At 42.2% G+C, this 27,734-nt stretch overlaps 2 protein-coding genes across 8 annotated transcripts in view; one reads left to right on the top strand and one right to left on the bottom strand.

Annotated features, from left to right (window-relative positions):
- lrp1ab (low density lipoprotein receptor-related protein 1Ab) overlaps positions 1-22,755 on the top strand; it is an 89,567-nt gene extending 66,812 nt beyond the window's left edge. Inside the window, exons 42-90 of one of the 2 annotated variants that reach the window (XM_017305706.1) lie at positions 507-696; positions 843-1,047; positions 1,143-1,335; positions 2,233-2,358; positions 2,446-2,574; positions 2,784-2,903; positions 3,031-3,144; positions 3,236-3,385; positions 3,474-3,596; positions 3,735-3,851; positions 3,941-4,069; positions 4,156-4,284; positions 4,416-4,556; positions 5,235-5,422; positions 6,036-6,219; positions 6,318-6,403; positions 6,504-6,623; positions 6,731-6,918; positions 7,007-7,212; positions 9,546-9,734; positions 9,890-10,038; positions 10,538-10,631; positions 10,759-10,875; positions 10,978-11,097; positions 11,172-11,294; positions 11,384-11,509; positions 11,592-11,708; positions 12,296-12,402; positions 13,078-13,210; positions 13,901-14,023; positions 14,141-14,263; positions 14,439-14,576; positions 14,666-14,803; positions 14,918-15,037; positions 16,791-17,092; positions 17,180-17,358; positions 17,645-17,751; positions 17,852-17,971; positions 18,068-18,244; positions 18,333-18,473; positions 18,599-18,772; positions 19,094-19,255; positions 19,694-19,865; positions 20,078-20,179; positions 20,261-20,337; positions 20,414-20,507; positions 20,643-20,681; positions 21,326-21,470; positions 21,648-22,755. In XM_017305706.1, coding sequence (XP_017161195.1) covers positions 507-696; positions 843-1,047; positions 1,143-1,335; positions 2,233-2,358; positions 2,446-2,574; positions 2,784-2,903; positions 3,031-3,144; positions 3,236-3,385; positions 3,474-3,596; positions 3,735-3,851; positions 3,941-4,069; positions 4,156-4,284; positions 4,416-4,556; positions 5,235-5,422; positions 6,036-6,219; positions 6,318-6,403; positions 6,504-6,623; positions 6,731-6,918; positions 7,007-7,212; positions 9,546-9,734; positions 9,890-10,038; positions 10,538-10,631; positions 10,759-10,875; positions 10,978-11,097; positions 11,172-11,294; positions 11,384-11,509; positions 11,592-11,708; positions 12,296-12,402; positions 13,078-13,210; positions 13,901-14,023; positions 14,141-14,263; positions 14,439-14,576; positions 14,666-14,803; positions 14,918-15,037; positions 16,791-17,092; positions 17,180-17,358; positions 17,645-17,751; positions 17,852-17,971; positions 18,068-18,244; positions 18,333-18,473; positions 18,599-18,772; positions 19,094-19,255; positions 19,694-19,865; positions 20,078-20,179; positions 20,261-20,337; positions 20,414-20,507; positions 20,643-20,681; positions 21,326-21,470; positions 21,648-21,785 — 6,884 coding nt within the window. In that variant the 3' untranslated portion in view covers positions 21,786-22,755. The remainder of the gene's footprint in view (positions 1-506; positions 697-842; positions 1,048-1,142; positions 1,336-2,232; positions 2,359-2,445; positions 2,575-2,783; positions 2,904-3,030; positions 3,145-3,235; positions 3,386-3,473; positions 3,597-3,734; positions 3,852-3,940; positions 4,070-4,155; positions 4,285-4,415; positions 4,557-5,234; positions 5,423-6,035; positions 6,220-6,317; positions 6,404-6,503; positions 6,624-6,730; positions 6,919-7,006; positions 7,213-9,545; positions 9,735-9,889; positions 10,039-10,537; positions 10,632-10,758; positions 10,876-10,977; positions 11,098-11,171; positions 11,295-11,383; positions 11,510-11,591; positions 11,709-12,295; positions 12,403-13,077; positions 13,211-13,900; positions 14,024-14,140; positions 14,264-14,438; positions 14,577-14,665; positions 14,804-14,917; positions 15,038-16,790; positions 17,093-17,179; positions 17,359-17,644; positions 17,752-17,851; positions 17,972-18,067; positions 18,245-18,332; positions 18,474-18,598; positions 18,773-19,093; positions 19,256-19,693; positions 19,866-20,077; positions 20,180-20,260; positions 20,338-20,413; positions 20,508-20,642; positions 20,682-21,325; positions 21,471-21,647) is intronic. The other variant, XM_008413699.2, reaches the window with a different exon arrangement.
- Positions 22,756-23,008: 253 nt separating this feature from the next.
- The window catches only part of fmnl3 (formin-like 3), a 38,250-nt gene continuing 33,524 nt past the window's right edge, over positions 23,009-27,734 (bottom strand). For 2 of the 6 annotated variants that reach the window (XM_008413696.2, XM_008413697.2), the window contains one exon: positions 23,009-25,838. In XM_008413696.2, the coding sequence (XP_008411918.1) occupies positions 25,774-25,838 (65 nt within the window). In that variant the 3' untranslated portion in view covers positions 23,009-25,773. The remainder of the gene's footprint in view (positions 25,839-27,734) is intronic. The other 4 variants (XM_008413698.2, XM_008413694.2, XM_008413695.2 and 1 more) reach the window with 3 other exon arrangements.

Genomic DNA, 27,734 nt, shown 5'->3' on the forward strand with positions numbered 1-27,734 from the left:
CACTTTTATAGCTCATAAGATGTGTTATTGTTTACTCTTTGAAGTAAGTTTGTTTTTTGTTAAAGTATTAACTTGAGGTTTCTTCACAGAAAGGGAAATGTTGATAAATGGGTTTTTAAACTGTGGGTGACGATTCCACTGAATGAGAAAGCATGTGTGGTCTTTAAATTGGCCTGAAGATTTATAGTATCTCTGATACTTGGTGTCATGTTTGTGCTATAATTTTTACTAGAGATTTAAATGGTGGTCATAAATTCTTAAAAACAAGCTGTTTGTGTTGACATTATACACCCAGTTTATCAGCCGTATTGGTACATGCAACAGTCTAAACCTCAGAAGTCTACTGGTGTTAGCTTGTGGTCCAAGTAGGCATTTCCCAAACTATTTCTTGATGTTAACATTTTTCAAATACTTATCAAAAATTGTCTAAAATGATTGTGTTAGTGTGATTTTCAAGACAGATTTTTATTTCACCATATCTACTTTTTTCCTTCTTTGCTTCGCAGACGTTGGGTCGGTCGAGGGTCTGGCGTACCACCGAGGCTGGGACACGCTCTACTGGACGAGTTACACCACCTCCACCATCACTCGCCACACAGTGGACCAGAGCCGCTCCGTGGCTTATAACCGCAACACCGTCGTTTCGATGTCTGGAGAAGACCACCCTAGAGCCTTTGTGCTGGATGAGTGCCAGGAGTGAGTCAGCTGTGTCAGATCTTTGCCTTAGTCACCCGTTTTCTTGTCGAGAACGTTTATTTTTTTTCTCTGTGAGCCGTCGATTCTGTAATAGGGCTTTCTGGTAGCCTACCACAATTCTTGTCTTCTGCTATTTCCCACCGCAGTCTCATGTTCTGGACGAACTGGAACGAGCAGTCTCCCAGCATCATGAGGGCCTCTCTGAACGGAGCCAATGTGCTGGTGATCATTGGCAGTGATATTAAAACTCCTAACGGCCTGGCCATCGATCACCGCGCCGAGAAACTCTACTTCTCCGACGCCACTCTAGACAAGATCGAACGCTGCGAATACGATGGAAGCAACCGCTACGTAAGGCGGCTCTTTAACTCGATGTCACTTGTGGAGAAACACGACGCTGCTTTAGCACCAAAACACATTGATGCTTTTAAAATCGTCTGCTTTAGGTCTTGTTGAAGAACGAGCCTGTTCATCCATTCGGTCTGGCCGTGTACGGAGACTACATATTCTGGACGGACTGGGTGAGGCGAGCTGTCTTGAGAGCGGACAAGTTCACGGGAGGAGACATGAAAGTGTTGCGAGCCGACATCCCTCAGCAGCCAATGGGCATCGTTGCTGTGGCGAACGATACCAACAGCTGTGGGTTTCATTCACTGCATCCATTTAGCCAGCATGACTTATGAATATGTGTTTTAAGTATTTGTTTTTTTTCTTAACGTCTCTCCTAAAGAGTTAGAAGAGAGATGTTCTAACAGTGGGTTAATTGGTTCATACTGAAATGCCTCAAGCAAATGCTAAAATGCTTTTACATTTTCATTGTTTGATCAAAAAAAAAAAAGTTGTATGCTCAATGATTCAAGGCCTTTTATCATAACGGGAAATAGTTTGGTGCTGCTTTACATCTGAAGTTTAAAATTCTTCTGGGCAGCTGTCACCACATTCATTAATTATTTACTCAGCTACCCTGAGCGCTAAGCCTGGGGTATGGAAAAGAAAAACAGAGATTACACATACTTACTTGCATCAATAGCTCTATAGATGTCCATAAAAAGGACACACTCGGCAGGAAAGCTTGGTATGATGAATACAAACAGAGCACACACACACAGGCAATCACAGTAATAGCTCAGTCAACAGCTTCTTTCAGGAAAGACGTGCAACTAAGCACAAAACCACTAAACCACAAATACATTCTATGAAAAAGAAAAACAAACATTGCATATACCTAATGGCAGGAATAGTAATGTTAATGGCTTCATCAGAGAAAGAGGCACAGGTACATGGAACCAAAGTCTTGAGAGTAGAAGCTAAACACTATATCTCTGGGCCATGAGTACATTCTGGCAATAAAAGATCCCTTTCTCCATGAGTACGTCACTTTTGCATGTTTTGCTGGAAAGAGCATACCAAACAATATTTTACTTAAATGCAATGTGGATTTTTTTGAGCAGGGAATCATTTATTAACCCGTTTCCTGATTGTAGGTTATACAATGGAAAGCATGTTGCAATAAACAAACCATCCTGTTGTCCTCAGGTGAGTACTCTCCGTGTCGAACAAATAACGGAGGCTGCCAGGATTTGTGTCTGCCCACATCTGACGGACGGGTGAACTGCAGTTGCCGTGGCGATAGGCAGCTCCTCGAGGACAACACCTGCTCTTGTAAGAAGGAAGGAGCAAAACCTGAAAAAGGCCTTGAACTGTGACTGTTTGTGAAAATTAATGCTTCCTCCCTCCCCCTGTCACCAGCGCTGAATATGTCATGCGGAAGTGTTGATGACTTTGAGTGCGGAAACGGCGACTGTATCAACTACAGCCTCACGTGTGACGGGATGGCCCACTGCAAGGACAAGTCGGACGAAAAGCAGTCTTATTGTGGTGAGTTCTGACTGAAAACAATCAGGTGGAAAATAATAAATCTTGTAGTGCTGAGATATATATGTATATATATATATATTGAGGTAATGTATGATATATAGTAAGAAAATATACATTTGAGGCTAGAAAACAATTAAAGCACAAATAAAAGTTGGTTTAAATTTTATTCATAGCTGAAAATGAAAAAAAAGCAAACTTTTTCTCTACAGCCAATCGCATTTGTAAGAAGGGCTACAGAAGGTGCCTTAATGGCCGCTGTCTTGGCCACCAGTTCTGGTGTGATGGCACAGACGACTGTGGCGACAATTCAGACGAAGTGCCCTGCAACAGTAAGTAAAGCCAGTCTGCGCTAACCACAACGTGACTGACCGGCACGTTTTAAAGAGGACGTAAATATACTTAATCTGGAGCTTGGATTTTCTTTGCTAAAAAAATTCCCACTTTCTTTCCTTGCAGTGACTTTGTGCAAAGCAGGAGAGTTCCAGTGCAAAGACGGGAGCTGCATCTCCAACCACAGCCGCTGCGACCAGGTGGTCAACTGTGAGGATGCTAGTGATGAAATGAACTGCCGTGCGTAATCCATTGCTAAATTAAAAGCTATACCTGGTGGGATTTTTCAGAATTTAAAAATATGAAGCTTAAAAAGGTTTTATTTCCTCAGAACCTACCGACTGTTCGCGTTTCTTCCGCCTCGGAGTTAAAGGCTCCTCCTTCCGGAGCTGTGAGAAAACAACGCTGTGTTATCTGTCCTCGTGGGTGTGTGATGGCAACAATGACTGCGGAGACTTTTCCGATGAGAGAAACTGTCCAGGTGGGATGTCTTTATTTTTCTTCTGACACTTCCGACTTCCTTCAGCGCTCCAAAAGATCCACTTTCTTGTTTTTCTTTCCTTTTGCAGATAAGAGGAAGCTGAAATGTCCCGTTAACTTCTTTGCTTGCCCCAGCGGGCGTTGCATCCCGATGAGCTGGACCTGCGATAAGGAGAACGACTGTGAGAACGGAGCTGATGAAACGCACTGCGGTCAGTCTTAGTGTGCAAAGTCGGGCTCATTTTTTCCTAAAAAACACAAAAGTCTCGCAGAAGAGTCAGACTGTTTTCTTTTGCAACACATCTTGCTGTTCCTTCGAGATACCGAACACACCTTCTCTTTTCCTGCAGACAAGTTTTGTTCGCCCACTCAGTTCGAATGTGGGAACCACCGCTGCATTTCCAAGAACTGGGTGTGTGACGGCTCCGACGACTGCGGCGACAGCTCTGACGAAGGCCGGATATGTGGTAACTAATATTGCACTTGCTTTCCGTCGCACATTTACTGGAAACGCTCAGCCGTCTTACCTTCAGCTAACTAATCCGCGACTTCACAGAACATAAGTCCTGCAGCCCTGACGTCTTCCAGTGCCCGGGTTCCCACGTGTGTGTGCCTCAGCGCTGGAAGTGCGACGGAGATAATGACTGTCCCGATGGAGCCGACGAGAGCGTGAAAGCTGGATGCAGTAAGTCAGTCTGTTGTGATTGCAGGAAATAGAAAGAAAAAATCCTAAAACGTCCTTTTAATAAAAGCGATTGTTTCTGCTTTCAGTGTACACCAACAATACATGCGATACCAAGAACGAGTTCATGTGCCAGAACAGACAGTGCATTCCAAAGCACTTTGTATGTGACCATGACATTGATTGCTCTGATGGTTCAGATGAGTCCCCAGAATGTGGTTGGTTTTACTTTGTATCCAAAAAAAATAAAATTATATAGGGATTTTATAAAACCAGTATTGGTTATATTTTTGTTTAGATACCTGCTTATTTTGAGGTTAAAAATCTGTAATTTGTGGTTTTCATGTAGAATACCCACCATGTGGTCCAGAGGAGTTTCGCTGTGCCAATGGACGTTGTCTCAACCAGAAGAAGTGGGAATGTGACGGCGAGTTTGACTGTCCAGATCACTCTGACGAAGCTCCCAAAAACCCTAACTGTGTAGACTCTGGTAGGATCTCACTAAGTTTATTTTTTCATCCAAAAGCTAATACTCTGGCTTCAAAGATAAAAACATTACCATGATTTAAAGTCCTTGTTCTGGGATGCCAGAGAACGTTCCTGAGTGACCAGAGTTCTTTTTTTATTTATTTATTTTTTAAGCCTGACCAGAAACACAAACACCGTAGTTTGTCCTTTTGGGGAAAAAATAACATTTGAGAAGCTATTAAATGTCTGCTAAGCAGCCAACCAGTCAGGTTATCCATTGTATTTTTGTTATCTTAGCAGCAGTAGAAAAAATGGCTTCTGACCAAATGTAAACACCGTAATGCTGAGCTGAGTGACTTTCCACATGACCTAGCTCAACTCATTTTATGTCGTATATTAATAAAAATGTTCATATTTTTCTCTCTTTATGCTCAACAAAGTAAATAGCTGGATCAGTAATTGGTAAAGAACAGATTACTGGCGGCCTGTAAAGCTGCATATTCTACCTTGTTGAGTGAGCATCAGACACATATGTCCTTCTATAGAGAATGTATATTTCTTTTACTAGCCTCCTTGGGATAATTCATCATTTGCAAACTAGTAAAAACATAGGTTCTAGTTATTGTACCAAGTTTTGGTCCGAGAAAAAAAAAACAAACATGTTACTTATCACACCGACTTTGTGCATTTGTGATTTCAGAGAGGATCTGTAACGAATCTTCCTTCATGTGCCACAATAAGAAGTGTTTGAACGAAACTCTGCTGTGCGACCGGAACGATGACTGTGGCGATGGCTCTGATGAACGCAACTGCTTCATCAACGAGTGTCTAAACAGCAAGCTGAGCGGCTGCTCGCAGCTCTGTGACGACCTCAAAATTGGCTTCAAAGTAAGACACCTCACTTATTGATGACCGGTCTGCGCAACACTTTTAGCTGCTTTTAGTATGAATAGAACTTTAAACTTTAAAGTACATTGATTGAGATTTCAGATTTTCACTTTTTAATGTTGGTCTGCCAGAAGCTTGGCTACAAAAACTTCTCATACCTTCACTGCGAGCACAGAGTTAGCAGAGATAATATTTGCTGTTTGTTCAAGCGGACCCGGTTATAAAAAGATCTGAAGCCCGTCTCTTCAAGTTTACAGTTACACAAGATGAAATTTTGTTTTGGCCCTTATTCCTGAAAGGAGGGCGGCCCCGTCTTGGGACAGCTTGAACTCTGTGTGAACCGCTACATCTGTGGTGTGCAGTGTGTTAGGGCAGGGCTTCTACAACCAACAAACACTTTGCACCTGTTTTTACTTACCTACGTAATTTCGTTCTGTTTACTGATCGAGTTTGGTATCTGGATAAATGTCAATATTACACTGAAACATAAAAGCGGTCATTTCCTTGCACGGGACAAGGGAGTCATGCGCGCAACCAGAGTAAACGTGAGGGATGCTCGAATGACCTCGTCCGCGACACTTTGACACATGTGCTCTGCTGTTGGTCCCTGCAGTGCAGATGCCATCCCGGCTTCCAGCTGAAGCGCAATGGGAAGACGTGTGTGGACATAGACGAGTGCACGACCACCTACCCCTGCTCTCAGCACTGCCTGAACACGCACGGCAGCTTCCACTGTCTCTGCGTGGACGGCTTTGAAGTCAGCCCCAACGACCCCACCGTCTGCAAGTCCACGTCGGGTAAAGGCAGCTACGAGTGTGATTTATAACTCACTACTTGCACATGTGTGGCTCAGTCAGTCCTGAGTGATGTTGTTTTGGATGGTACTTGTGTGCAGAAGTGGAACCCTACCTGATTTTTGCGAATCGCTACTATCTGAGGAAGCTCAACCTGGATGGGTCCAACTACACTCTTATAAAGCAGGTGGGATGTCTGGCTCTCTGTTTGGAGAAATGTTTGTGTTCTCGTTGCTTGTGTGTTATGTAAAGATAACTATTAATCCTAATTTATTGTTTTTAATCAGGGCCTTAACAATGCAGTAGCACTGGACTTTCACTATGCAGAGCAGATGATCTACTGGACAGACGTGACCACTCAGGGAAGCATGATCCGACGGATGCAAATGAACGGCACCAACATGGAGGTCAGGACTTCAGTGGCTGCTAAATTTGATTTGTGACTATTTTTCAGCTTTCGTTAGCAGTGCAAGTAAAACTTAATTCTTCTACTGTTTTTGACCGATCTGGTTAGGTTTTGCACCGAACCTCCCTGAGTAATCCCGATGGCCTGGCAGTGGACTGGGTCGGTGGAAATCTGTACTGGTGTGACAAAGGTCGTGACACCATCGAGGTCTCAAAGCTTAATGGCGCCTACCGGACTGTGCTGGTCAATAGCGGCCTAAGGGAGCCGCGGGCTGTCGCTGTGGACGTCCGCTATGGGTGAGCGACGTTATTTTAACTCGCGACGATGAAGATCCTTGATTTGAGTATCTTTAATTTAAGTGAATCTGTGCCTTCTGCTGGTTAGATACCTTTACTGGTCCGACTGGGGTGATAACCCTCACATCGGGAGAATTGGGATGGACGGCACAGACAGAAAAATTATCATCGAGGATAAGATCACCTGGCCCAACGGACTGACCTTGGACTTTGTCAACGATCGGATTTACTGGGCGGATGCCAGAGAGGACTACATCGAGTTTGCCAGCCTGGACGGAACCAGCAGACACACAGGTAATGGATCAGAAATGACAGAGATGTTTGTTGCCAAACTTGGTTTATTTCGAAGTAAAAGAAAATATAAAACAAAAACAGTACATGAATTTATGGAGAAAAAAAAACCAGATTGATAAATAATGTTCACATCTTTGATTTGCCAAATCAAAACTTTAGCATTTTTCCACCATAACTGATTGGTTTTCAGGTTTATGTACCAGAAAATAGAAAAGCTAAATGTCGTCTTCTGGTTTAGTTCTGTTCCTGGAAACACCGAGCAAGCTCGTCTCTGAGGACACGAGGGTTCCACATGGTTCATAATTAACAAGCAACTCAGAAATGTATTTCAACCCAAGGCTGTTTAGTGCTTTATGGACCAATTGCAGAACTGTAAAGACTATCCTTTTATAACTAAGGAGCCAGTGCAGTGATTTATGATCCGATGTAACATATTTTCCCCTTTGTTGGTCTGGACTCTGGCAGCTGCATTTTGGGTGATGCCTGTTCGTTTTGTTTGTTTTTATTTTACAGAGACCAGTAAAGACACTTTTTTCCTGTGTCCTGTTTTGACAGGAAACTCTTTATTATGGCAATGGTTTCAAGATTATGCCAAGTAAGGTTTTAAGTGCAACTCTGCTCCAGCACACCTGAATCAAATAAATGGCTCTTTGCAAGCGTGATAGCACTGTGAAGAGGTAATTCAATCATTTTGTTCAGCCGTGTTAGTGCAGGGATTCATCTAAAACCTGCAGGAGTGTAGAATTTTGAGGTCTAGGGTTGGTGACTCCTGGTCTAGTTAAACATGGAGGTCACATAGATGTTAAATAAAAGTGGCTCGAGAATACACCCATGAGGTATCCCACAACTGAATTTTGTTGCCCCGTCTTTATAATTCATAAACTGCCTTTTTAATAACCTTTGCCAATTATATGGGCCTATAGCTACTCGTTATTGATGTGACAAACTATGTGCGTGTTAAATGAAAAATATTATTTACATCGTTCAGCTTAATCTCACCGCGGCCTGGTGGTCTTCCCATCAACGATTCCACTGAATCGGATGCCTTTTAACCACCATTGCAGCTGTTTGTGTGTTTGAAGAACGAGACTCAGATAAGGACAGACCGAAGGGCACTTTGGGCTAATGCGACTAATATCTGAACTTGATCCAAGGCTGTAAACCTGCTGTTAATGGATTAGTTTTATTAAAGCAGAATATTGATGAAAATCATTGCTGATTTATTTATTTTTTTCACTATTTAGTAGGCATTTTGAAGGAGTGCCACCTGCTTTTTGTGTTTGCTCTGCCAGATGTGCATGTCTGAATTGCTGCTGCGTGTTTATTTAACACAGCGACCCTCAAACACAGAGAGCATGCAGGAGACGCCGCATGTATGTCACCACAAGGAAAAAAAAAAGACAAGCAATTAGAGTGTAAAACTTAATGAGGTGTAGAAGCTGTTGCATAACAGGGATGTAATGGAGACTCTATCTCTATCACTCAGTTTTACATTAACAGAGCAGGAAGTTTCTCTTTCCTGTAACAACATCTCAATGGGAAGAACAGGTTTTAATGCGCTGCTATAGATTTCTTTATGTGCTTATTAAATTACTGTATGGATTTCTAATGTACATTATTGGTAGAAAGGGAAAGTCGTTTGTCCCCCAGCTGTCAAATTTCAAAAACAATTTTTTTTTAGGGGTAAAAGAAAGGAGAATGTGTTCCTTATTATTCTTTATACATTTTGATAAGTATTTGAAATCATATATGTGCTACTTTATGGATTTTAAAAAAGCTGTTTCAGTTTAATGTAAATTATGAAAACAGTTTCATTACCTCCTTGATATCACCTTCTTTTCCTGAAACTGGTTTTTGAAAGGAAAAGGCTGGCCAGTGCAGATAAATTTGATCTATAACTGAGATTTGAACGTTTTTATTATCACTTATCACTTTAATCCATCAAAAATAACAACGGGAAATAAGCTGATGTGTAATGGTTTGTTTCTTAAAGGCTGCCATCTGCTTTGTTTCATTTAAACAAGAATTAAAGTATATGAATTTCATGTCATTTTGTCGAATCATTTCATATTAAATCTGTTAAGTTAAAATCTGAAAGACCTTTGAGTTATTTTGTGTTTGTCTTTCAGTTTTCACAAGTTAATACTCCAGGTCTCATCAAGCGAGAAAACAATGACACTGTTGTGAATTTTCACACTGTTTATGCGTGTGACAAGATGAAAGTGGTGCGGGGGAAGAAACAACTTTAAACTGACCTTTAAAGTCAGTTTAAAGGTCAGTTTACTGTGACCATTTGTGAGGGTCTGACCGGGAAACTGTGTTTGCTCTCACAGTTCTGAACCACGACATCCCTCACATCTTTGCCATGACGCTGTTTGAGGAGTACATCTACTGGACCGACTGGGAAACAAAATCCATCAACAGGGGGCACAAGACCATGGGTACCAACAAGACCACCCTGATCAACACCTTGCACCGGCCCATGGATATTCACATTTACCATCCCTACCGCCAGCCGCCAGGTAAGAGCTTGATAAAGCTTCAGTGCCTTTCGACAATAATTCACAACAGTTTTTCAAGACGCACTTTTAATACACTTCAGGGTTTTTTTTTTTTTTKTTTTTTTTTTTTGCTTTCGCTTTTACATTTTTTTTTTATCTCTTCATCTCCGTCACAGTTCTCAAACATCCGTGCCAGACAGACAATGGTGGCTGCAGCAACCTCTGCCTCCTCTCACCAGGAGGAGGATACAAATGTGCCTGTCCCACTAACTTCTATCTGGCCAGCGACCAGCGGACATGCATGTCCAACTGTACGGCCAGTCAGGTAAGCAGGCTCTGTGCTCAGCATATAGTTGGAAGGGATAGAAAACTTTATATACTTCAAGCAGTTTTGAGCTGCAGATGCAGCAGTTAGAAAACTATTTGTCAAGTAGATATGTATGCACAGCAAATAGGCCACAATAGGTACAAATTTGTAAAAAATAAAATAAAAAAAAGGTGGAGCTATGCAATCACAAAACAACTCTGATTACATGTAGACCACAGGGAGGAGAGCAGCAGGAAAAATACCTAAGAAAGTATGGGACTTTGAAATGGAAAATTTGCAGGAATCTATGAAAAACAGTTGAATGGACCAGGGAAGCATTACTATTCTGGTTTGAAGTTTAGTTGTTTTTTTTTAAGTTCTGCTATTAGAATTTAAAAATGCCAAACTCATTTTGTCCCGACTGCATAATTGAAACACCTGAGTTTCTATCATCTGCACTGATGCCTTGCGACTCCAGCCCTGCTCTCAGTTTGGATCATTTCTCTCTCCGTTCCAGTTTGTGTGCAAGAATGACAAGTGCATTCCTTTCTGGTGGAAATGCGACACCGAGGACGACTGCGGCGACGGGTCAGACGAGCCTGCAGACTGTCGTAAGTATCTGAGGAAGAAGACGGATAGTGTATCATAACTAATGTAAAGGTGCTTGTGGTTGAGTTGAGCTCTCAGATATACTTATGTGGAGAAGAATGCTGATGAACCGTGTCTTATCTGTGACAGCGGAGTTTAAATGCAGACCGGGACAGTTCCAATGCGGTACAGGCATCTGCACCAATCCTGCTTATATCTGCGATGGAGATAACGACTGCCAGGACTTCTCAGACGAGGCCAACTGTGGTAGGTCTTTGGGGGTTTTTTGTTATTATTAGCAGCTATATTATGCCAGCAATATTATGTATCTTCAAGGGGGGAAAAAAACCTTATAATCTTTGTTCCCAGATATTCATGTTTGCCTGCCCAGCCAGTTCAAATGTTCCCACCCGAATCGCTGCATTCCTGGGATCTTCCGATGCAATGGCCAGGAAAACTGCGGCGAAGGCGAGGATGAGAAGGACTGCCGTAAGTGACCCGTTTTACCGGTTTACTCAATTTAAATGGAAAACTAACAATAATTGTATTTTCCCCCCCAACAGCTGAGGTTACGTGTGCTCCCACCCAGTTCCAGTGTGCGATGACCAAACGCTGCATACCTCGCCTCTGGGTGTGTGACCGGGACAACGACTGCGCCGACGGATCAGACGAACCAGCCAACTGCAGTAAGTTCACTGACCGGAGGAGATCACTCCGACGTGCCTTTTGCGAATGTCACTGACCGTCGTGCCCAAATGCTCGTCTTCTCCCGCAGCTCAAATGACGTGCGGTGTGGACGAGTTCCGATGCAAAGACTCCGGGCGCTGCATCCCCGCACGCTGGAAGTGTGACGGCGAGGACGACTGTGGCGACTCGTCCGACGAGCCGAAAGAAGAGTGCGGTAGGAACTGAAGAGAAGCCAGTGTTGCAGATGTTTCTACATTTTTTTTACTTGCTGCAACTTATGCTTGTAAACTGTGCAGCTGAGAGGACTTGTGAACCCTACCAGTTCAGATGCAAGAACAACCGCTGCGTGCCGGGCCGCTGGCAGTGCGACTACGATAACGACTGCGGGGACAACTCGGATGAAGAGAAATGCCGTAAGTGTCTCTAAAACTAATGCCTCCGCACTTCATGCTCTCTACGCCTATTTGCTCACTCTGTCCACCGCCAGTAACCCATTGCGCATCACCCGCCAGCAACAAATTCAACTTTTTGCCTTTTCACGTCTAACAAATTGATGATCCTGAATGCAAATTCATTGCTTTGCATTGACATTTCTGAAGCATCTCACCTCATCTGACATTTGTTTCATTTCATACTGTCCTGTTGGTATGAGCCAGAGGTAAGTCGTTCCACCTCCCATATCAGCACCGTGTCTCTCGTGTGTCACCTCCACTTCCCTAGCCTGACCCGTGAGAGTCTGCAAGCAGATCTGCAAATCTGTCAATTTCCCAAAGTTTTAGTTGTCCTTTATCGACGGACTTCCAAAGTTTGTGATGTTTTTTCCACAATTGAGAAGACGGCAACACAAAAGAAAGAAAAGATATCTCTGTGCAGTCTCTCACATAAACCTCTGAAGTCTTGTCTACCCGTACATGTGTTGCATTCTTGTGCGTTGTGCTCAAAGCTTGCTCACCTGACTTTTGTCAGCATTTTTTAGTGACGCAAGCCTCCCTTTCTGCAGAACCTCGTCAATGTTCAGAGAGCGAGTTTGCCTGCACGAACGGCCGCTGCATTGCCGGGAGGTGGAAGTGTGACGGAGATCATGACTGCGCTGATGGATCTGATGAGGTGAGGGGCATGATGGTGATGGTGATGGTGAGGTTTTATTATGTGCTCCTGTTGAGGAACGTCATGAATAAGTTTTTATTTCGCTTGACATCAAAGGAAATGTTATTCCTCTTGTTTGCGTGAGTTAGTCGTTTGTTTTTCAGTTTCTTTAGTGAAACTTATTGGCGGTTCAATTTTGTTCACATTTCTTAATTTGTATGTGGAAATAATTTTCTCCATTTAAAAGTAAACCAATTAAAAATAGATCTTTACAACTTAACCCTCGTCACCCAGCAGTAAAAAAAAAAAAAGTGTTTATGTTTTTGCAATAACAAACTGAAATGCAAACTGTACCAATAATGAACAACAAAAACAACTTCTTATGTTTGTACCGAGCAAGAGAACCTGCATAACGTTTCTTCAGCAGATTAAAATATTATTCTCCATCGAACGTCTTCTTCGCTTTAATGAGTCAATAATTTATATGTACATTTTTGTTTTGTTAGATAAGATTTGCATCTTCATTTAATTTAGCTATTTCTTTAACTTTAAAACCAAACTCCATAAAGTGTAACTTCATAGTAAAAGGAAAACATAGAGTTAAACGTGGGCCAAGTTTCATCCTGGAGCACCGCAGTTTCACTCTGAATCCATTCTAACTTCTCGTCGTAAACTGACTCTGTGTGTTGTCTTCAGCACGGCTGTGATTTGAAGTGTGACAACGACCAGTTCCAGTGTAAGAGTGGTCACTGCATCCCGATCCGCTGGAGATGTGACTCTGACCCCGACTGCATGGACGGCAGTGATGAGGAGAATTGTGGCAGCACTGGTGAGTCTTTTCTGGCGAGGATGTTGGATTATATTCAATAGGTGTTTGCCTCAGAGACAAACCAAATAGTGCTGCGATCTTTCTTCTCCAAGGTTTTTTCAGATTTTCGGATGCTCTTTTTGAGTCTAAATAACTTGAAGTGAGATTTAAGTGGCTTAAAAACATTCCTCTGAAATAGGTCAGCACAGTAGATCAAAGCGCAGTCTTCACCACGCTATCAAAATGTGCAGTGCCTCAATCACGTGGATACACTTGCAATAGTTGGTGGGAGGCCATCTTCAGTGTTTAATGGACTTTAAATGACTTCAATAACCAGACTCCATGTTTTTTTTGCTAGACAGTTTTAGAATTTCAATCACTAAGATTGGTACATTGGTGAGGATGAAAAATAGAGAAAAGTCAAGAAATGTGAACTAATCAAAACTCATATTTTTGTGCAATATTTAGCAACAGTAACTACACGACCAGAGTTAGAGGAAAAAGCTGCTTTCATTTTAAGAAAATCTGCAAAAGGTCTTGAAGAAGCTTGAAGGAATATTCAAAACATATTTAAGGATTGCTTGCTGCTGCTTGGACAGTGGATTTTGCATCAACTTATGTTACTTCCTATGTCAGCTTAATTTGAAAAACTTGATCTTATTCAACACTGATAAAAATAAAAAAAAATCACCTTGCTTTTCTATTTCTCAGCTGGACGTCACTGTCCTCAAAATGAGTTCCAGTGCAACAACACTCTGTGCAAACCACTCGCCTGGAAGTGTGATGGGGAAGACGACTGTGGTGACAACTCTGATGAGAATCCAGAGGAATGCAGTGAGTTGATCTTTTTAGTCCCACACTTTCTAAATGTCTCGTTCGCTGTCGTGTTCTGACCTGTTTCTTTTTTGTTGTTGCTTCTCTCTTCTGTGTCTCGTCCGTTATTCCTCTCAGGGAGGTTCCAGTGTCCTCCTACCAGAGTCTTCCGGTGCCTGAACGACCGCGTGTGTCTGCACATGTCGAGGAGGTGTGACGGCGTTAATAACTGTGGGGACGGCTCGGACGAATTCAACTGTGGTGAGAAGTGGAGCTGTTCAGAGGAGCGGCAACACATTCACATTCTTTGTGGGGTTTTTTTCTCAAAAACGTCTAAGGGGCGTGAAAACCTTTTCACGGAAGTGTCTGATTAGAAAAGAACCTCTGCTTCGTCAGCTTGGATTATTACCGACGTGTCCGCGATTGCATTTTTCAGAGGCCCACCAAGCGACTCCCACGTGTGAGAAGGATGAGTTCTCGTGCTTCAACGGCCGATGCATCAGCTCCAACCTGCGCTGCAACTTCTTCAATGACTGCGAAGACTTTGGCTCCGATGAGATCCAGTGCAAAACAGGTGCTTCCTTCCCGACCCGGCGTCCACGCTGTGAGACACAGAAACTCAGAATTCCCCGTCTCATCTTTAGATTGCTTGTTTAATCTCAGACAAAAGGCTGAACGACTGCCGCAGCAACAGCACCCAGTGCGGCAACGTGGACGAGGCGCAGTGCATCACCAACGGCACGGACTCCTTCTGCTCCTGCAAAAAGGGTTTCCAGAAGACGGGGCACCACACCTGTGGAGGTACGCTTGCAGATTATTTGCAAATAATCTGCAAGTTTTACGATTAAGACTGACGAAAACGGTTTGTAATATTTTGCCGGCATTAACGTTTTCCTTTGGCTCTTCGTCTCTCAGATAAAAACGAATGTTTAGAGTTTGGAGTTTGCTCCCAGATCTGCAACAACACCAAGGGTTCCTACAAATGCAGCTGCCACAAGTACTTTACCAGGATCAATGACACTTGCAAGGCTGACAGTAAGGATAATCCCATCGTTGTTTGGATTTTTTTACTTCTTAGATTTTATTTCAAATGCTTTGGTGCATTTCTCAAAACAGTTGGTGCAAACTGCCAAGCCTAATCGATTACCCGGCGAAGCGAGTCGCTTAATCAAAACGGATAGTTCAATAACATCATCGGCGTCAGCAGAATGATAAGTCCTGACGGCGTGTTTATGAACAAGACTATCGAATGTCTTTGTCAGGTTTTCAATATGATAGTTTACTCTGTTCTTCCAATACAAAGAAATCTGGTCTTGGTGGCACCACTAGTGGTGGAGAAAGTACTCAAAAAATTTACTTAAGTAGAAGTACAAATACACAGACAAAAATGTACTCAAGTAAAAGTAAAACTACCACAATAACATTTGTACTTAAGTAAAAGTAAAAAAGTACTGGCTTTTAAAAATAAACTTAAGTATTAAAAGTAAAAGTACTTGCTGAATGGATTACCTAATCGCTAATATCATTAAGTGTTCCGATCGTATTTAATTTTAATACATTAGAAATGGGCCATTTTAATGAACAATGCCACAGATAAAGCATGTTATTATTGTGTTTACTATGTAACATAGTGTCTCCTTCCTAACATAGCATGAATTTCACTTTTTTTTGCCACTAGTGGCATTTATTTTTAAAGAAATCCAACAGAAAGGGGATGGGAAGAAGGTGGGTGGGAGAGGACAGGCAACCAAGGAGCCAATAGCAGAGTTGTAGTCAAGACCACCTACCCAAGACCAAGTCAAGACCAGCACCCTGCACTACATGACACAAAAAAATAAGTTTTACCTATCAAAATTGCTTCTCAAATTGATCTGAAAGATCCGCATTCCCATAAAACACCTAGATATTAAATACTTAGAGCTGAAATAAATTTAATCAGTAAAGTTCCATCCAGAAGAATCGGATTGTTCCTGAATATCATATCACTATATTGCACTTTGGTCACAGCGTTGTCCCATATATGCGACACCTCAGTCAACACCTCCACACAATAATTCAGCGCATGAGTGACAACTTTTTTTCATCAGATGCAACATGTGTGTCTCAGTCAGTACAGCTAGCTTTGCTAGCATCACGTCCACAGATCTTACCTTTCTTTAAACTTTCCTTCCAAGTGACGCTAAAAGTTGGACGAAGTCCCCACCGTCTGTGAAAGCGAAGCACTGCTTAYTTTACATGTCGCCATATCTATGATTTATGCAGTGCTATTATATTACTGACGATTAGACAGACATCTTCTCCCGCTCAGAGGAAACCACTGCGCATGTCTGGAACTCCGCGTGCGAGTAAAGGGTGAGGCGATGGGTGACAACAGACACGTAAGTCACGTTATTGCTCGGATTTTACGGCGCAAACTACTAGTTTTAGCAAACTACAAAAGTACAAACTTTTTAAGAAACAGCCTCTGCATTAGGATGTACACAATTGTAAGTGATATTGCAGTTTATCTTGAAAACGAATCGGACCATACGCAGCACCGGAAATCATTCTTGCACGTCCAGACGCTCCTTTCTGTCTTCAACGAGATACGCTCCTGGCAATGCAGCAAAGATAGTATCCACCCTCTGCAGAACAAACGACTAAATGTTGTGGAGGATGAGCCAACAGTTATGAAGATTGTTCTTCTGATTGGAAAAATGCACCAAAATATTTTGAAAAAAAAGAAAAAAAGTAAAACCTAAAAACTTTTGAGAATCGCTGCTTCAGCTTCTTCCTCCGCTGCTCCAAGGCATGAACAGCAGTCGACAGATCCTATACATAGCCGACGACAACGAAATCCGCAGCCTGGATCCCGGCATGCCCAACTGGCGCTACGAGCAGATCTTCCAGGGCGACGCCAGCGTGCGAATCGACGCCATGGATTTGCACGTCAAAAGCAACCGAATCTTCTGGACCAACTGGCACACTGGCCGCATCTCCTCCTACGAGCTCCCGGAGCCGTCTTCATCTTCGTCCTCGTCGTCGTCCTCCTCCTCCTCAAACTCTCACGGCAACCGCCGGCAGAACGAGGGCGGCATCACCAACCTGCAGGTAAAGCTTGTAAACAATCTGAAGATGTGTCGCTTTAGAAGAAAAAAAAAAAAAAAAGTTGCTAAGTTGTTTTTTGCTCACATCCAGATCAGGGAGCTGAAGATGCCCCGTGGTATAGCAGTGGACTGGGTGGCAGGTAACCTGTACTGGACAGATTCCGGTCGAGATGTGATCGAAGTGGCTCAGATGTCGGGGCAGCACTGCAAGACCCTCATCTCTGGCATGATAGATGAGCCGTATGCTATTGTAGTGGACCCACAAAGAAGGTCAGAGAGATGCTTGATTTATAATCTATACTAACTTGTACTGGTACTCTTAACATTTTTTGTCATGTTACAACAGGAATCTTTGATGTGGTATTGAGGATTTATTTGGCAGACAAACACAAAGTAGTCTAAAATGTTGGAGTAGAACTGACAAGGCGCTTGGGTTTTATAATTTGACCAATATCTGATCAAATGTGGGAGAATTTAAAGATGTACTAACACTTTTACACTCATTTTTTCAATGCCACATTTCTGAGCCTTGCGACTGTGTGTTGTGTCTCTTTAGCACCATGTACTGGGCAGACTGGGGAAACCATCCTAAAATCGAGACGGCTGCCATGGACGGCACTCTTAGACAGACTCTCGTTCAAGAAAACATCCAGTGGCCCACAGGTCAGCGCCGTTTGAGCGTTGAATGATTCTTTCAGGTCCAAAATGTTCCAAACCAACGAAAGCCCCTTACATTTCTTTCATTTTCATTCTGCTGCTGCAGGATTAGCCGTGGACTACTTCAACGAGCGTCTTTACTGGGCCGACGCTAAACTCTCGGTCATCGGCAGCGTTCGCCTGGACGGCTCGGACCCCGTCATCGCCGTCTCTGGCATCAAAAACCGTTGAGTTGCATGTCTGAGTAGAACCCAGAAAACGTAACGCTGCCACATCAGTTTATTGTCTGAATGCTTTTCTCCCGTTTTCATCTCATTTTCAGACCTGCTCCACCCTTTCAGCATTGATATCTTTGAGGACTACATCTACGGCGTCACGTACATGAACAACTTTGTCTTCCGGGTCAACAAGTTCGGCAAAGGCCCGATGGAAAACCTCACAACAGGCATCAACCACGCCACTGACATAGTCCTGTACCACCGATACAAGCAGCCAGACAGTGAGTGGGGAATCATCTTTAAGCCATACTTTGCGCTTTTACAGACACTGAAGTCTCTTACTTAGCATGTAATTTATTTCTGCACCAGTACCTAACCCGTGCGACAAGAAAAAGTGCGAGTGGCTGTGTCTTCTGAGCCCCAGCGGGCCCGTTTGCACCTGCCCCAACAACTACGTCGCTGACAATGGTACTTGTGTGGAGAGAGCAAGCCCCACCTCGTCATCTTTCAGTAAGTCCAAGCATACATATCACTCACATTCAGCGGCATCTCATCTATGGGTTAAAAAAAAAAAAAAAGGGGTTTAAATGCTGTATTATAAATGATGTCTCCTCCCTCCTGTCCTCTCTCTGCAGCTCCTCCATCAGAGCCCTGCAGTATCCAGTGTCTGAACGGCGGAAGCTGCTTCTTCAATGCCTATCAGGTGCAGAAGTGTCGCTGCCAGCCCAGCTATGTTGGGGCGCGATGCGAGGTCAACCAGTGCAGGGACTACTGCAAGAACGGAGGCACCTGCACCTCTTCCCATACAGGTACACTCATTTGGTGTGAGGATTTCCAGCCAGACATAAATATACATAGATATATCTATGTCTGTCTATGTGCAGACATAAGTTATTTTCAGCCAGGGCAAAAAAAAAAAAAGAAAAAGTTAAATTCGCTAACAGTTAATTGAGATTTGTCCATGTTTTTTTAAAGCAGAACAATCATTGTATGGGCTGCGATTGCCTGTAGAGCAGGTAGTGATGACTTTATTCCTGGAACGTTTAATTTGTGCATCTTTTGCTTTCTCAAAATGTCTGGGGGGGAGATTATCTTGAAACCCCTGTTTAACAACTGAAATGGTTTTGCAGGCACACCGACTTGCAGATGTCCTAAAGGCTTCACAGGGCCGAACTGCAACCTCCACACCTGCCAGGATTACTGCCTGAATGGTGGCAGCTGCTTGGTCAGCATGGGCAACCAGCCGACCTGCAGCTGCAAACCCGAGTACCAAGGAGACCAGTGCCAGTACAGTAAGTGGCAGCACCTCCAGATAAATTCTCTTTTAAGGCATCGAGGTTGAGATAGTTTGTGCAAGGGATTTAGTGTTACTTTTTAAATAGAGAAATATGTCATATTTAATCAAATGTGTAAGTAAATTTTATTCACAGCAGAAAAGACATTGAAAATCACACTCAAAAGTGCGACAGGTAACTGATTACTTTTCAGTTCTCTTCTGAGCAGCGTCCTTCTAAACACAAGAGTAGAAAAAAACTTTTCCTCACTTTCTGTGCTCTGGAGTTTAGACATTTCAGTTTGCCGACATTGCAAAACCCACAGGAATTATAAAAAAAAAATAAAAAAAAAATCAGACTCTAGTCTGTTGAATGTCAATATTTACATAAACTGAACTGTTTTAAAGTTGCAGTGTGTGGTTTATTCTTCTCACCAAGCCCTCTTTCTTTCATCAGGTAAATGTGAAGACTTCTGTCAAAACGGTGGGACCTGCTTGCAGACCTCCAACGGCACCAAACTGTGTCAGTGCCCCACCCAGTACACGGGACACCAGTGCGAGCTCGACAAGTGTCAGTTCTGTGGAGACGGCAAGTGTTTCACGCAGCGCACCGGGGAAATCGCCTGCAAGTAAGGAAGCTGAGAAGACAGAACTCTAGAGACACAAAAAAATAAATTAACTTTACACACAAATTTGAAGCTTTCATTTCTGTTTTTAATTTTTTATATTTTTTTTAAGTAAATGAGCTTTTCTGTGATATTCCACTGGTTTCTTTTTTTTTGTGTTGTTGTTAAATTGCTCTTTATAACAAGCTGAACTCTCTCTCCACGTGTCCATGTAGCTGCACCAATGGTCAGACCCACTCCACCTGCTACAGTTGCTTGGACTACTGCGCTCACGGCCAGTGTTCATTCGACACCCGCACTCAGCTTCCTGCATGCAGGTAAGATCCGTATCCACTCCCCCAAACCTGTGACAACCCCCTCCTCCTCTGTTTGTCTGACTCCCTGGTCGTTATTATCAGGTGTCATTCTGGATGGTCAGGATACCGATGTGACGTTGCGTCTTCCTCTGTGGATTCTTCTGATGCCGCCGGTGGTGGTAAGTCAATAAACGCCTTGTGCTAATAAAAGAACGCCCTTTGGTATGGTTTGCTCACGCCATTTGCTCCTCACAGTTTCCGCCTCCGTCGTGATTCCAATCCTCTTGCTGCTGCTGCTGGCGCTGCTGGTTGTTGGCGCCATCTTGTGGTACAAGCGGAGAATGCGTGGGTGAGTACTGAATAAAAAAAAAAAAAGAATAAGCATATTTTTGGGGGGGACTCGACTTCCATTTTTCATCCTTTTCTCTCTAGCTTCTCTTTCTGCGTTACATTCTGATAACAGCATCTGTCTCCTGTCTCCCAGGTTTCTGTCCTCGGGCAAATCTCGCTCTCAGTGCTCGCGGTAACTCGATGGGGCTAAATAATTCCCCCGTAGCTTCTCCTTCTTTTGATATACAGTCAGAGTGGCTTTGCCTTTTTTTGCTTTTTTTTTTTTGTCTATTTTATTTCTATATTCTTTAAGTCGGTTTGTATTTGCTTGCCATTTCCCCGTTTGCCTCCTAACCACCCCTGTGAGGGATTCCCCATCAGCAGCAGCATGGGGAACTGAACGTTTTACACCTTTTCACCATCTCCATAACTTTTCATGTTGTGTTTAAGTGTGTAATTGTCGGTCTTTATGTGCTTGCAAGGATACTCTTCAGCTGTGAATTTATTAAACAAAAAAAAAAAACTGTTCAGAAGCTGCAAAGAGCTGAATATTTGCAACGTCCAGCATTCTCTGCAGAAGACATGCTGCTGTATACCTGATCGTTTTAATCAAATGGCCTTTTAAAAAAAAAAAAACAAAATTATAAAAAGGCTCATTTGACCTTAAATGATTGTCTTGTTTGTATGAGATGTGTTAAGATAGTTACGTCAATACCTGATTTCATTTAACTTGTCTCCCTTTTGGCTTTATTTGACTCATGTTTTCTCCCGAAGAGCTGCAGATTTTATGCTTTTGAATAAAGACGATTGATAAAGACGCCGTTTCTCGCTCTGCAGCGCAAAGGGATTCCAGCATCACCGGATGACAAACGGAGCCATGAATGTTGAGATCGGGAACCCGGCCTACAAGATCTACGAAGGAGACCCCGACGACGACGCCGGGGAGCTGCTAGATTCAGACTTCACTTTGGACCCAGATAAGGTAACGATGGAAAAACCCTCTGGGGAAATCATTGAAGTTAGATAAACCTACAGGCGCACCTCCATACACCAGAATTTCTTGGAAAAGATTTTTTTTAAATAAAAAGTTCTGAATTGAGCTCTCTAAATCTTGCCTTATGCGTCGTGTAACAACCTTGTAATCTCGTGTCCCCGGCAGCCCACCAACTTCACCAACCCCGTGTACGCCACCCTGTACATGGGCGCCCACAACAGCCGCAACTCTCTGGCCAGCACGGACGAAAAGAAGGAGCTTCTGTCTCAGGCTGACGAGGACATGAATGACCCGCTGGTGTAGAGCTCAGCCGGGATTGACCTCTGCCGACGTCGCCCCGCCTCGTCCGACCCAGAGCTGAGCCAGCGAGCTCCCTCTTTTTCTCTCACTCTCTCTCTCATCATATGCCTTTACCAGCTGACAAGAAAAGCAACAAAGGAGAAAAACAACCGCAAGAACTCTGTACAAAATGTATAAATATGAAGGACTACTTTTTTAAGTGATTGCAGTATTATATTTTGTTCCTTGACATAGAAAAACAAACAAACACAAAAAAATAACCGGTGAGGGAAAACAAACCATTTTATAGACGTTTTATCGGTTCTTTTTAATTTTGTTCACTTCCTCTTTACATATAGCCACTACCTCTGTGCAAATGTAAAAGATGGAGAGAGACACAGCTGTGGAGCAGATGTCATGTTTTTATTTTTGCTTTTGTTTTTTTGGTATGAATTGTACTGGAGGAGGGATTGTGGGGGAGAGCAGGGGAGTATCGTTCCATCCTGGAGGAAGAAGTTGCCAAGTGTTTAGTTGCTCAGAAGAGTAATGTCAGTGCTCACCACGAATGCTTCCTGGACGCTTTCCACTTTAGATGTGCATGTTTAGTTTGCTGCTGGAAGGAGACTGACAGAGGAATGCACACAGAGGACTCAGCAGCTACATTCAAGTGATTGTCTTTTACCTCCTTGCACAGACTAAAGTTATATATATATATATAAATATAAAAATCTATATTTCCATATATATAAAAGTATATATATGAATCTATTAACAAAGTGTCTTGAAAATATTACCCAGGAATACAAACAAACAGTAACAAATAGCAGTCTGTACTTTTTTAACATTTTATTTTTAAAGTCCTTGTGTAATCTTTGTCAGCAACAATGAATGATTCAATTGCAGTTTTTTTTGAGCGTTTAACGAGGATGATTGTAAGTCCACATTCCTGGATTTAACAAAAAAAAATAAAAAATAAATAAATCCAGGAATGGCTGTCTGTGGCCTTGGGTTTGTTTTATTATTTTTATTTTTTAGATATCTGTGGGACGTGATGGGAGCTGTGACACTGCTCCATAGTTTTAGAGGGGGGGGGGCGGAAGGCAAAATTGTCTAAATTCACTGAAAACGAGCAGAGGTTGCATTTTAGGTTTTTTTTTCTCCGTTCCTTGTCTTTTGATTGTACACTTTCAGGAAAGGCCAGGGAGACCGACTGATGGTACGACGTGTGAGATCGATTTTTTTAAAAATTTTTTTAGGTTTAACTGTAACTTAGCTAAATGCTCGGCGAGCATCCATTCCATAGTGAGACTGATTCGTTCCTGATGAGCGTTTTTTTTTTTTTTTATTGTTTTGCTTTGCTGCTAACCTTCTGTTTGTCTCAGTGTGCTGCTTTTTAAAACCGTCAGCCATACCTGCCATATCACACCGTGTGGTGCTCAAACTCAACACACACACACACACACACACTGAGGAACGTCTGGCTTTACCCTTCACTTGTTAACAGTATTCATCACCTTTTTAAGTTTCAACGTTCTGTTCAAAATGACTCGTGTAAATTAGAACAATCATGTCTTGGTTGGAGGATTTCTTTGGTAGCAAAAAGTCCACGGGTTTGTGGATCTGATTTGTTTTGTTATAATTTTATTTTTTTTTTTGATATAAGAAATTAAATGGATTTTTCTAGTAGAAATGTACAACGGCCCCGTCTGTCATTTGGAGAGAAATGGAGGAAGAGTATCTTAGTTGATCCTAAGAAATAAAACGCAAAGATGTAGAAATTGTTTGTTTGAATGTTGTTTCGTCAAAGAAAGGAAGCCAAAAACTTTTTTTCCCCATGACCCTGCAGTCTGATGAAGGTTCTTATTCAACATTTTTATTAGACAGAAAGTGTCACCTTTCAGGCACTTGATGATCCCAGAAATATTTTTTTCTTCTTTACAAAGAACATTCCTTGATCAACTTTTTTTCTTTTTAATTTACATTAATAAAACCTTTCTTGTAAAGAATAGTGTCTCATACTATTTTAAGCCAAAGTATGTAGTGTAAGAACAAACCATTTGCCATGACTTAAACAAAAGCTTAGAAACACACATGTACTGATGCATCTTAGTAAATCAGAATATCACGAAAGCGCCAATTGATTTCAGGAATTCAATTTAAATCCAAGCAAAAACACAAGATTTTTTTTCTGCGCGTGTTTATTCTGTTTCTTGGAAAATCTGAAGAATTAAACTGAATCAACAGAATTGTTTTTATATAGATAGAATATGAAAACGTATAGCTACAGATATAGATGATCAGCTAACCCGAAGGAGTCTCCGATATACAGACTGCCGTATCCCAGCAAAATAACAAAAAGTTGAATGGAAGGAAAACCATCGGAAGATCAGGTCCACAGGCATCAGAGATCGTCACTGGTTTCTAGAAGATTCGGAATCAAAGCTCATGGTAGAGTTTGGGCCGGCGCTTCAAGAGAAACCACACACAGACGACTCCAGAGCCCCGAGTTACGAGAGGTCCGGTGTAAAGATTTCACAGGTGGCGGTGATTCGAAGAGCTGTGTCGTCTGCTGCCCAAGTCCAAAGTCCGTGTGGCCATCTGTCAGGGTATTTTAGAGGATACCGGGCTTAAAAACCTCACGTTGCTAACCCTCCTGCCCTAAACTGCGAGAGAACCGCAGAGTATGGCCAAGACGAAACGGCAGATCCAATCATGCAGACGAGCTGAAGGACGGCATTCAAGCACACTGCGGTTCATTAACACCACAGCCGAGCCACAGGCTGATTCTCTCCATCTCGTGCTACTAGTTCATATACTGTACACATTTCTACATTAAAAATATTTTTTTTTGTTGGTCAAACATTCTGATTTTCCAAGAAACTACATTTGGATTTCTTTAGCTGCGAGCCACAATCGGCAAACCAAACAGAAATAAACACCTGAAATATAATGTTCCATGTGCAATCGATCTATGAGTTTCACATTTTTCGTTGACATATTAAAATAAACTAGATTTTGATCATATTCTAATTTATTGAGATGCATCTTATGGCCAATATCTTCCACATTGTGTGTGTAAATCTGGAGACCTCCTGGCAAATAAGTCACTTTCAAAATGCCACCTAAAGTGTGACAGGAAGTGTCGTCAAGATACATGAAGTAACATTCAATTTTTTTTTTTACATTTGCTTGGATAAACCTCACCCAAACCCCCCCAAGTATAACTTATGTCAGATTATTTTACTTGAAGGGTAAATATTAGAAATCACTTTCTAGGTGTTCATAAAGCCTGATTTTCAGCTTACATATTGTGGGTATTACAAGGCTGAAAAAAAAAAAAAGTACAATCTTCACCAAATGAAGTAACAAATTATGGCCGACATACAACAATAACACTGTTTACACAAAAGGCACTTCTTAAAGATATGATTGGAGACATTTTGGTTGGACTAGCTTCACCTAGAAGAACCAGGAAACGTTTTCCTCTCGAGTACGACCTACATAAACATTCCTCGACATCGGGTCTCGACTGAACACGACGAGAAAGACTTGGCAAAACTCTAATAAATAGTCCGCTAGAGTCCGATTATGGAGGATTGTTCTGCAAATGTCTTTAAGGCAGACTGAGCCGGTTGGCGACGTTTTCGGGACCGCCTCCCGGTCTCACTCCTGCAGTCGAGTAAGGAAACGGGTTCTGGAGGACTAGTCTCACCTTTGCCGCAGTCGCCTTCCGACCGAACTAGTCTGACCTTCAGCGCCGGCACAGCAGGGAGGGTTGGAGGAGAAGCATCCTCATTGTGCTTGGTTAACGATACCTGCCTGCTGAAAGTGGCTGCTAAGGAGGACCTCCATAAATAAATAAATTATTCAGCCAAAACAAGAGCTCTGCCCCGTTCCTCCCTTTTTAGTCCTTTTTTGTGATTTGCAACCTCTCAGGGGTTGAGAGGGACCACTGGGACACAGGGACAAGTGTTATAAAGGGAAGGGGGGGTATAAGTGGCAGGTAAGTGGTTTAGGGTCTCTTCCAACCGCTCCGGATCAAGGCATCGACTCGCAGGAAGGGCTGGTTTCGGAGATCTGTGAGTAGGTGAGGAAAGAGGGGTGAGAGACAGGGAGGAGACGCACACGTTAGACGACTTGGAGGTCAACCCTAAAAAAGGTTCGTGTCTGCGTTTTCAAGCAACAAATGCAAAAAGACAAACTCAGTTTCCATTTTATTGAATTAACCTTGAGGAACTGTTTGCTGTCTGATATTTGGTCGAGTTCAGCTAAGCCTTTTTTTGTGTGTGTGTGCAATCCTATAGAAAGCCGTCCTTCATAATTATCATGAAGGTGAAATAACTGTTACTTTAATGATTAGAGAATCATCAGCTGCTGCGCTCATTTCGCTCAGGTGTTTTCAATAAAATGGCAGCTGAGTCTTTACATCATCAAAGTTCAGCAAAATACACGCGCGCGCCGCGCACACACACAAACACACACACGCACACACACATAGTGCCTTGTAAAAGCATTCTTACCCCTTTTTTTTGCATTCTCAACCACAAACTTCAATGTACTGGGACATGAAAATAAATCAAGCGGAATAAACATGATAGATGTTTTTCAAAATGTGTTCACATACCAGCAGAATGAGGCTGCCGTATTTTACAGTTGCTCTAATCCTGTCTTTTGCCAATTTTAAGAGCTTTTAGTCCAATAATTACTTAACTCCATCCCGCCTGTCCAATAAAATCTGGAAATATACTAAGTCACCATATTTTTCCGCACTACAAGGCGCACCTTTAATGAATGGCCTATTTTAACTTTTTTCATAGGCGCATGGAATAGATGCTAGTTACAGTCCCGAATTGAACCGATACGGGACATGATTTGTTCCGTTCTCTACAAATATGGGTGTATAATAATAATAATAATAATAAAGAAGTGGTCCCCAGTCTTTGTTTCACTCACGGTTTTGGTGTTGCGAAATTGTGCCCAACTGCTTTCTGGGTAACACAGACCAACAGACACGCTGCTGCCGCAGTCTCCGTCTCAATATTGGTCCATATATAAGGCGCACCGGATTATAAGGCGCACTGTCCTCTTTTGAGGAAATTGAAGGTTTTTAGGTGCGCCTTATAGTGCGGAAAATACGGTACACAAACGACTGTAGAGAACGTACATCCAGCTGAACATCAACATTAGCATTAGATACAGGCAGAGTGAGTGGAGATAACAAGTGAATCTAGAGGACTTCATTCATGTCCTATTTTCTGGCATTTCACTCAGACAGAAAAAGTAAATAAGTAAATCAAAATGTTACTTCTTGTTTTCTCATTCAGCTCATCTTTGGTGCAAAGAGGCACAGTTGATAGTGTTGACATTATCAAAGTATGAAACTATTTGTTGCATTTTTCTGCAGGCTGGGGGTTAACACTAGGATTTAATAAAAAAAGAAAAAAGAAAGGATGTTTCAACTAGAAAAAAATCACAATCCAGCAAGTCCGAGGCATACGATGGAGTATGAAAGCTAGACTGAGACAATTTTTTTTCAATGAAGTCATAACATAATGAGAAAATAGTCATAATACTAGCAGAATAAAGACATAATGTTAGCAGAAGATAGTTGTAAAATAAGAAAATAGTTGTTTAATGAGAAAAAAGTTCTGGCAAACAACTATCTATTTCTAAGTCCTGCTGCCAATTGTGACTTTATGACAAAAGATGAAGTATTTTCTCATTTTTAAAATCGATACCAAAATAGAAACGTTGAGCGTTAAAATGCTCAACATTTGTCATTTTAAAGCAGTGCTGCTACTTTTCCTTACAAGGCTTCATTAAATTACAACTATATTCTTGCATTATTACAACTTGATGCTGGAAACATTTTGATTTTATTCTCATATTATTCAATTCAGCTTATTAATATAGTGGCAATTGACAAAAACAAATCATGATTTTATCATCATATGACTTTAAGAGGATTTTTAT

This window comes from Poecilia reticulata, linkage group LG7 (genome assembly GCF_000633615.1).
Source record: "Poecilia reticulata strain Guanapo linkage group LG7, Guppy_female_1.0+MT, whole genome shotgun sequence".
Classification (NCBI taxonomy): domain Eukaryota; kingdom Metazoa; phylum Chordata; class Actinopteri; order Cyprinodontiformes; family Poeciliidae; genus Poecilia; species Poecilia reticulata.